The 10,359-nt window shown below is 48.5% G+C and overlaps 1 protein-coding gene across 1 annotated transcript in view; it reads left to right on the forward strand.

Annotated features, from left to right (window-relative positions):
* The window catches only part of LMX1B (LIM homeobox transcription factor 1 beta), a 106,064-nt gene extending 99,613 nt beyond the window's left edge, over positions 1-6,451 (forward strand). The window contains exon 9 of the mRNA XM_074891441.1: positions 937-6,451. Coding sequence (XP_074747542.1) covers positions 937-1,094 — 158 coding nt within the window. The 3' untranslated portion in view covers positions 1,095-6,451. The remainder of the gene's footprint in view (positions 1-936) is intronic.
* The last annotated feature ends 3,908 nt before the right edge of the window (positions 6,452-10,359 follow it).

Here is a 10,359-nt window from a genome sequence, read left to right on the forward strand (position 1 = left end):
AGAAATCTGCTTTGGGTCTGGGTTATTACTTTTCCCACTGAGACAAGCTCACGGTGCACACCAGGCAATTTGGTAAATCCTGTAAGGAGCTGAGGGCATCTGAAGTGCTGGTGAGCATTAGATGGTTTGTGATTTTTGTTACTAACAATTTGCTTGGCTTTCTAAGCAAAACTCCTTCAGAGGCAGGTTCTGTGCTCCAAAACGAGTGCAGGAGATAGCACAAAGCCGTTTCAGATGAGTGCGTGAGGAAAAAGAGCCGGACTAACACTTTCTTAGTGCTCACAGGACCTAAGGTAGAGCTATTTCTGGTACCTAAGAGTCAAAGTAAGCTGAAATCTTAGTTGCTAAGGGAAATAAAAGGTGCTGTTCCAAACCAGCCCAAAAAGAGGTGAATTTTCTGAAATGAAAGCATGTTTCCAACTGTAGCTCACTTAAGGTGAGGGAAGCTGGGTCTCCTCCTGGGTCCCATCACATTCGTAGATCTGTCTTTTACCTTGTGTGTAAATGAAGACCGTTACTGGTTACAGCTTTCAGACCGCTTTCCCCTGTTGCGGGCACTCGATGTCTGGTCCCACCTTCCTCGGCGGCCCCGGTGCCCCTGTGAGTGCCGGATCCCAGCTCACGGCGGGCCGGGGACCTGCTCCTCCCCGGCACCGTTTGCTCCCGTCGTCAGCCAAGACTCTCTTTTGTGCTGTTGACCGAAGTACAAATTAAACCCTGGCAGATCTGTGTGGCACTGCTGCCAGCTGAACTCTGCAGTTGGTTGCTAGCCTTCCTCTTTGTAGGTCAGACCCTTAGAGCGAAACTACCTTAACGTGTAACAAGCAAACCAGGAGCGTTCCCTTTGCTGCAGTGTGCAACACATGAGCATCCGTGTGTACTGTGTCCTCCTCGGGCTGCACAGAATCCAGCTTAACGTATACGTTTCATTTGCAGGAAACGACTCCATTTTTCATGATATCGACAGTGATACCTCTTTAACTAGCTTGAGCGACTGTTTTCTTGCCTCTTCTGAAGTTAACTCCATGCAGGCTAGAGTAGGAAACCCCATTGACAGGCTGTACTCTATGCAGAGCTCGTATTTCGCCTCATGAAAATAAAAGAAAACAAACAGCCGGCGTATATTTAGCCAGGACTTTTTCCAGTGCAGACTCTACAGCCATATGTTGCCCAGCTCTTCCTTCACAGTGACTCCTGCTGCCTCTGGACTGCAAAGAGTATTTTTAGGAAGACTGTATCTGTGTGCATATATGTGTATGTATGTGTATATATATTAATACCTACCTACATACATACATATATATATAAACAAAACGCATCCACCAGTCCCGTCCCCTTGATTCCCAGCTTGCACCAGACCACGAGACAAGCACGGAAGGAACAGAAGACCCTGCTCGTCAGCAGCCTTTGGTTTGGTTTGGTTTGAGCTCATCGTTGTAAAGGAAATGGATTTTGTGGAAAGCTAGACCTTTTCCTCCTTTCTCTCTTCCTTTCTTTTGGATGTTTAAACTTTTTTTTTAAAGCCACTGATACTGACATCAGTCGACCATATGACAAATAAATCAAAGAAACTGGAGATTCCTCCCTTTTCTTACTGCATGATTCATACTATGTTGTGGATAAATTGCCATTTGAACTGTGAGAAGTTAATGTAAATGTGACGTTCGACATTTGTTTCCTTTCTACACTTTTTCTACATAACCTAGATCTGCTCATTAGTTTATAGCCCTTATGCATATGATACTGAGGAAACTGGTTCACAGTAATATTTGTGGAGAAAGCCAGTGATTTCATAATAAGAAAGGTCTATGACCCTGGAGAGGAGATGCATGTTAGGGACAGAGGCATTTAGGTTAGTATTGATCTTAAATAATTAAAACTAAAGGTGCTTACGAGACAGAGTTTTATTTAATTATTTTTTTTGAAGTGTGAGAATAAAACATTTACATTTGTTTGTAAGTATTGCAGTGCCAAATTTCAAGTCTAGACCATGATTGGCAAACATGTGTTGTTCATTCTGTTCTGTTTATGTTTTGCATGAGGCATAAATGTGCTATGCTCCATTGTCCATCTGGAATAATTAAGCACTCCTTTAGTTAATTACCTCGCCTCAACAAGAATCTATGATATACAGTTCTAGCCTGAACCATCAGAAGTCCTGAAATGTGCACCAACTGGGGAAAAAAGAAGTATGAGAGAGATCACAATGGGAGGTTTAGATGTGTTGAGCTGGAGTCTAACCCAAGTCCTGCAGGTTTCACGCTGACGGGACTCCTGTATTTACAATAGATACTCCAACTAACCTGTTAGTACAAATGTAAGAAGAGCAAGTACACAAACCGAAGGGAACGTCCTAGCTGAAGTCTGAATCTCTCAGATGCTGAAGTTTGAGCATATGTCATATAGGTTTTCGTAGGGCATAAAATATCATAAATAATAATAGTATAGTTATAAATATTGCCTGGTGATAATTATAATGTGGAGAGACAGACAAGTACGGTCATGGCTCTTAGTGGAGAAAACTTCATGGGGAAAATTTGCCAGGGTAATATCAGTAATTATAGGGTGTGTTCAAAATAGAGCTCATGGGGAAAGATTGGCAGGATAGGCACTTTCTTAAATAAATACCTTTAATATATTGACCATAATAGCTGAAAACAAGTCCAAAGCGTTGGTTAATCCGACTCCCCCAGACTGAGGACTGGTCCCAGGCCAGCACTGCCGAGTCTCCCGTGGGGCTCATCACCCTCTGCAGCAGCACGGGACCGGGGACTCCTGTCACGGGGGTGGCCAGAGCGGGGCCCCCGCAGCACCACGGCAGAGGGGTCCGGTGGGGGAGCCCCGCCGGCAGCTGCCACCCCTCCGCTGGCAGGATGCTCCTCGCGTCCCGGAGGGGTGGGTGGCAGGAGTGGTGGGTCCAGGGGAAGAAATGCGATCACATTCCCCCCAGCCTGGAAATGTGGACCAAGCGTGGTGGAGGTTTCTTGAGCAAAGTTTGATCTGCAGGATGAGTGGGTGCATTTTCCCTCTGGAGGTGAGGAAAGGGGCGGGGGGAAGACTCTGCGTGTGCAGCGCAGGCGGGCGAAGCGCAGGCCCAAGGCAAACCCTTCGTGCTGCTGCGCGGTGGCAGCCCGTCGCGAGTGAAGGGACCGATGTGGGTGCCGGGTGCCGCTCCCCTCCCTGCAGGTCCCATCTCCTCCCTCCGCGGCGGCAGCCGTGCCCGGGGAGGTGGGTCTGTGGCACCCGTGTGCTTTTGCTAGCGACCCTGCTCTCGCTGACAGGGATGTGGATTTTCCGTTGAAGGTTGTGACCCCCTGGATATGTTTTGATTGGAAGAATTTTCTTACCCATCCCCTTCAATTATTTTTCCCTTTCCTTGTGTATCAAAATAAATAACAATTTCCTTTCTCTCTGCACGATAGCAAACATCTATAAAGAACTCAGGTGATCCTCACTGCTTGCAGGGCAGAAGGCAAGCAGATTTCATATGGCACATTATAAACATTTGTCACCACCGATCTCAATGGATCCATCAAGTTTTCCTCCCCACCCTTCTGTTGTGCTACTTTAGAGTCATAGAAAAGCATTTTCACCATCTCAAACGTACCGGGTTTATAGACTCTACACATAGGCACAACCTTGCTTCATCCCTCATTTAAAAAATGACATTTTTAGTGTTTACAGGGACTTATATGAGAACTATAATGTGACCTACAGTTTGGAGAACTGCCTTGTCCCAACTCTACCTCTGCTTCTGGGCTGGATGTTGAGAAAACAATCCATTTCCAAGGAAATAATTTCCAAGGAAAGAATCGGATGTCCCATTTTGTAGCTGAAGTAACCATAATCTTTTGCTGATTTTTCGGATGACTGTTTGCCACCTTTGTTTTGTTTTCATTGCTTGTACATACCATCTCCTCTTCCCTTGGTGTGTTGTATGATGATGCCTTAGCTGTTTGTTCCCCCGTGTTCTACCATCGCTGGCACCACGTGCACGACACAGGCCCTCTGGCATGCGGAACGTTTCCCATGCCATGGTGGGTTGCTGCTGGTCAAGGGAAGGAATGCATAGCCAATGGTTTCCAGTGGACCCGTTATATCTGGCAAAGGCCAAAGTTCATTAAAGCAAAATAAATGTCACTTTTTTTTGTGGAATTAATTACCCTACTGGAGTGTGATCATTGTGGTTTTAACCTGGGACCTGCAGTAAAAGATTATATAGCAACCTCTGACCTTTCTGATTTCTGCTTTACTCTTCTATTGTCAAGGGAATGTCACCGATCAGGTGAAAGTAAAATGTTTAATGGGCCATATCACAGTAATATCTTACACTGAGTCAAATTGATAAACTCTTGCCAAAAATTCTTAGCATCTGGCACTTCCACGGAAACCACAAACAATGATTGCACATATGGGAGTTTGAAGGCTAGAGGTCATGACAGCAGTTTATTACATGCACCTTACAGTGATCATTTTCCCCAGGAAATTAACCCCTCTCTAATATAAATGCATCAAGTGAGCTCTTCATGGTGTTTCAATCATGTTTTGGCTAAGCAAGGAATACATGTTAAGCTAAAGTGGTGACAAGATGCAATTAAGTAAAAGATGATTGATTAGGCTTCAGTGTTTGCTCAATAATGTTTAAAAAAGATGATTGTGAGATCAGAATGAATATGCTAGGTACTGGCCTCCTCAGAGGTCTGTGCTGTGCCGTGACCGGGTCCGTACCAGGCTGCCCAGCGTTCCGAGGGGGTCCCCAGCCCCGCTGCCGGGCTCTCGGCAGGGCAGCGTTTGCGTTGCAGGGCTGACTGTCGAGGGGACGATTCCTACCACACACTGCTGTCCTCAGCCCCCCGTTTCCCACCACACTCTGGATCAGACCCTTGTTGTAAGTGGTCAGGGGCTGGTGGTAAATGTGTTTCACAGTCACGACATGGAAGATAATTTTGTTGCTGTAAGTGAAGTGCGGTGGTTGCAATCGCTAAGATTGAAAGAGCATTCTAGGTATTTTTGATCTCCTTTTCTTCTTTAAACTCTGTCATCAAAAACATCCAGATCGCTTGGCTCAGTTGCTGCTAACCGTGCCCGAGATGTGACTCACATTAGTCTCACGATGGCTGCTGAGTGGATTTTTCAGTCCCACCCTGCTCCGGCCGGGTGAGTAGTACCAGCTCCTTTGGAGGGGTCACTGCCACTGTCAGCAGCAACTCGGCCACCTCGCTGCGCCGTCATTGCATGGGGAAGGTCCTTCGTGCTGGCAAACCTTCCAGGGATGATGTGAACCCTCTTACCTCTTCCTACTGTGCTCAGGACTCCCTTCCAGTTTCCTTAAGGATCAGAAGTATATCCCAAGCCACCACCCCAGTGCCCCAGGGACCCCGGCTCTGGGATGCTGCTAGGGATGCTGCAAGCTGGGTTTGGCGAGAGCACCTCTTTGAACCGTGTCATAATAATTCTGGTTGTCCCCAAAAGTCGCTAGAAATTAATGGCAGACTCCAGGAGGAAGGGAAGGGTTCCTACAAGCCTGGAGCTTGGTCATGACAGTGAAAGGACAGAGAGGCACATCAGAGTCGTGGGAGCTGGAGCCACAGTACTAAAGTCTCAAGCGCTCGGGATGGTGCTTTACGCAGCCCCGTGCCCAAGCCGCGGCACGTGTTCCTGAGCAGCAGAGGCTCCCTCGCGCGCGGGCCCCTCCCAGCCCACCCCCCTCGGAGCGTGGCCAGGGCTCCAGGTCCCCTCCAGTGCGCGGGGTGCTGGGGCGCTTGCTCACCTCTTGGCAGGTACCCAAAGTCCTTTGGCTTTGATGGCATTTAAGCACGGTCTTGCTCGCTTGAGGCCAGTCTGAATAAACTGACAACTGCTGGCCCTCCTTGAGGACGCAGCCCAGGTCCCCTCAGTCCTGCACACCCCGTTTCTGCTCAGCAGTGACTGTGAAGGGACTGCCAGATACTTTGCATTGGGAACTCTGTTTTTAAGTGAACACCCTATTTTTTAGCTGTGTATGGCTGTATTACTTGTATATTTATATATTCTGTATTTATGTTATCGAAATGTAGTATTTTGTAGCTGTCTGTTACAATTTGTTTAACTTGTAAAAAATATGACTATGCTCTCTCATACTTAACCAGCTGCCTTTCACCGTAGATTCTCTGCTCCTTTCCCTCTGTGTTGGTAACAAGCCACCATAATGTATGTAGATCGGATTTTTTTTTATTTAATTACTTGTCATTGTTAAATTATTTATTAGTGTTTTTAAATTTCATTTCACTACATTTTTTTTCCTGCCACCACTGCCTGGCAGCTAAGATACATGAGTTTCTCATACATTATGCTCCTTCCCGTGTGCACGTGCATGTGCACACACACACACACACTCTAAATGAAAAGAGAAAAACAAAAAAAAGAGATTACACTTCAGTATATTTGTAAATAAAAGCAACCTGTAAACAAAGCAGGATTTTCCTTCAGCGTGCAGTTCTTTCTTTGCCTTTGCAGCCTGAAAGCGTGTTCTCTGTGTGCTGGGGGTGGCACCGCTGTTCTCCCAGGCAGGGGACCCAGGGGGCTGTGGCAGCTGAGCATGGCGTTAGTGGTTTTAGTGGTGTGGAACAGGAGCCCAGGCTGCTCACTGGGTGCCCTTCTCCACGGGCAGCGGCAGGGTCTCCTTCCACACTGATCTTCGGCCTCTGTGGGTTGGGAGCGCCTCTGTGGGGATGGGGACAGATTTTACACACCGTCATGGCCCTCAGCCATTTTTGCATGGAGTAATGTAGGACAGGAAAAGTCTGCAGAAATTAAAGATGGTGCAACTAGACCAGCCACTCAGTCAGAGCTCTGTCAGGACCAAGATGTGTGTGCCTGGCCGTGCCAGGAGGGCTCACGCTGAAGCACGTGGATGTGACTAGTCCCTGCAATAAACCCGGTAGCATTCTGGGCGTACCTGGGGTCGTGACAAGCCTGGGGGCACCACTCCTCGGCCACTGGCCACAGCACAGCTAGAGGAGAAGCCAAGGAAATACGTGTTCATTACAGCAAACAGCTCACACCACGAACACAACAACTTGCTGGCCCTCTGCTTCATCCGCGACGTGAGGCCGGGAGGATGAGCAGGGTTTCGGCTGGTGCATGAACTGCCTCAGGGGACATCAGTGTCCGTCTCCACCCACTGCTCTGGCGATGTCCAAGAGCCAGATAAGCTTGCAGAGGTAAAGGGCTCTTGGCTGCCGTTATAACCGCGCTCTGGGTGCAGCCTCCAACGTTGCTGCTGTTTGCCGGGGCCCAGTGGTCTGGCGATTACATGCTGACTCAGCACCCCCGCTGCAGCCCTGCCCTGAGCACCCTGGCTGGCGACAGCCAGAGACGGGACCCTGACCCGGGGAGACGTGGTCTGGCCCTGTCCCACCACGATTGCTTCAGGGCAAGTTGGACATGTCAGTAGCCTCCCTTGAAAGTTTGCCACTAAAATGCTTTTTAAGCTGAGAATTATGATTTCCAGCTAAAAGCTGTTTTTCACTTGCAGAAAGCATATGCTTAGTTTTCCAGAGAAAATTTTGATTTTTTTATAGAAATAAAATGTCTCAAATGGCAAAATTCTGACAAAACCTGCTAGTTTTTCAACAGACTCTGTGAGAAAAGAACATTTTCTGAAAAAGATAGTCTTTAAAGGGAAGCAAAGCAGAGCAAATGCAGGTGTGGAAAGTGAACCAGCTCCAGAACTAGGCAGCCAGATAAGCTGGGTCAAGGTTTTTAACCACTTTTTCTCTGCTTAAGTGACAGAGAAGTGGCCATGTAGTTATTGTTTCATTATCTCAACCAATGCCATTTATCCTTAAGTGAAAAGCCAGCAGTTTTCTGACCTGGAGAAGCAGCACAAGAAGAGAGGCACAGAGCTGCGGGGGGGTGAGGAAGCCTGAGTGTCCGTCTCGCAGCCGGGCCCCTCCTGCGCAGAGCCCGCTCCTCGGGCTGGCTGTGCCCGGGCCCCCGGTGCCAACCCAAACAGCCGCCTTGGCAGAGGAGCCCCGAACCCTGGCGGGTTCACACGGGTGAACAGAGCGCTAGTGTCCTTGGTGTCTGGGCTCAGACAGTCCTCTGCTGCCAGTTGTTGCTGGCACGTACAGGCAGCACCCAGGGACTGAGCCAGCCTTACAGCCCCGTCCAGGGACCCTGCGGGTCCCCGAGCATCCAAGGACCGTGTCCCTGCGTGTCCCCAAGTGTCCCGGGTTGCCCTGCATGGTCAGCAGCTCTGTGTGGCCAGGACGGACGGCAGGAGCACAGCCAGCAGCCCGAGATGGCTCCGTTGTCCGAAGAGGCACACGTTGTCTTTGCGTGCCTCAGAACCGATCCTCTCCCCAGGCGTTGCTGCCCAGGCTCCTCCGGAGCTGCCCAGGCTGTTCCAGCGACGGAAGCGCCGCAGATGTGCCCACCGTGGGCAGCGGGGCCCTACACCGGCGCGGCGATGGCCAACCTGCCCGGCTGGGCGAGGGCTGCGGGCAGCGGGCACGTGCTGGGGGCAGGCAGGCCAGCTCTGGCGCTTGCCGGGCCCTGTCGCTGGCCCAGGGCGTCTGCTCTGCCCGAGCTGCCCCAGCGCGGCCCCGGCACGGGCTGATGCGGCAGAGGCCCTGGCAAAATGGCATGTGGTGACTTCAGAGAGACCTGGCAGGGTCTTTCCTGAGGCAAAACGCATGCAAGGGGAGCCACATGCTAGAATAGACAAATGTGTGTAAGTACCACCAATGGATTATAAAGTATTCATCTAGTAATGGCAAATTTGAGACCAATATAAAATGATAGATACATGCTGGTGTCTCTTGGGCCATGTAAACATGAACATGAACTTCAGCTGAGGTTTGATCCGGTCACATCTGATTACTCATTGCCATTCCCCAGGTCCAGAGACACTACATTTCTTTTCTATGCCTCAGGCATAAAGCCACAATTTCTATTTTTTATTAAAAATCGAAACACACAGTTTTACACCTAACCTGATATCATCAAAGGGGCAGGCCCAGTTCCACCCCCCACAGCTGGCCACACCATTTCAGCACATCCTCTGCAGTCCTTGTGCAGCAGGGTTAGTTCATCTGGCTTGAAAAACGGTCCATTAAGGCCCAGAATGACAGCGTTTTCCCCTGGAACTGCTGCTTAATCTGACTTGTGCTATAAGCACAGGGCTGCAAGAGTCAATGAGCAAAGGGAATGCACTGGGGAACTGGGGCTGGGCTGAAGGAACCCCAACTGCCCTTTCCCGCGGCAAGCCACAGGTTTACTAGTGGGGTTGTGGTGCACCCCAGGTGGGGGATGGCAGAGAACCGCCTGGTCCCTCCCACTGCAGGTCGCACATCACGCGTGCAACATCACACAGGGCACAATAACATCAAGCGGCGGTAGCTCAGTGGCGTAATAAAAATCAGTCGTAAGTGTTTCAAACTTTTTTCCAATATTTAGATCCAAAGGATACGCACCCAACTGCTGAGCATGGATCTCTGCTATAGCTGTCTCCGAGGTAAGGGTGGATACGTAGCCCTGAGTTCGACCTGAAGGCCTGATCAATAAAGTATCTTTGTTCCCAGTCAGCACCTTCTTTCCTTTTTGCTGCTCAGCTCCAAATTGCATCATCCTGTCCCCCTCATGCTTGTTATTGGTGGAATGTCACTAAGGAAAAATGAATTGCCATTAGCAATTGGTTTCACCTAAGTCAGAGTTAGCTACTCAAATATTCATGCTCTGTGTGCATCTAATATTTATGAAGGAAGAATTACTGAGTTGCCCATAGCCATTTCTGAATCTCCCCAAAAAGATAGGTGAAAGGGATCAACAAAAAAAAACAAAAAAAAAAAAAAAAGATGATTAATACATTTGGGGCTTGGTGTTCTGCATTGTTTGTGCTGTGTTTCTCTTTGGTGTCAGTGAGACAGAATGAAGACTGATTTATATGCCACAGCTGTAGCAAACAAAAGAAGAAGCGACCAGGGAAATGGCTAGAGGTAAAAATGCCGGTGCAAAGGGCTAAAGGCCTGCACCTGGGTACTGCTTCCCATGCAGTCTACCCCCCTTGGAGCACCTTGTAAAATCAGATTATCTGCTGGACACAGGAGTTCAAACAGCCCTTCAAAAGATTTGTCTTAATAATTGCTGTCTTATCTTAACTTCTGTTTTTTTATCAGCCAAACTGCTGCTGGGAGGCAGATCCTGAGGATAAGGTGCTGTCACTCTTAATTATTATTACCTCTTATAATGAAAACACATTTGTTCATCCTTCTGTGCACTTGGAAATGGTGTAACTAATGAATGTCTAGTGTTTTATCAATATTTTTAATAACATAAAAGAAATATTATGAGTATGGCCCCACTGTATAAAATGAT

Source organism: Strix uralensis, chromosome 21, assembly GCF_047716275.1.
Source record: "Strix uralensis isolate ZFMK-TIS-50842 chromosome 21, bStrUra1, whole genome shotgun sequence".
Lineage (NCBI taxonomy): Eukaryota > Metazoa > Chordata > Aves > Strigiformes > Strigidae > Strix > Strix uralensis.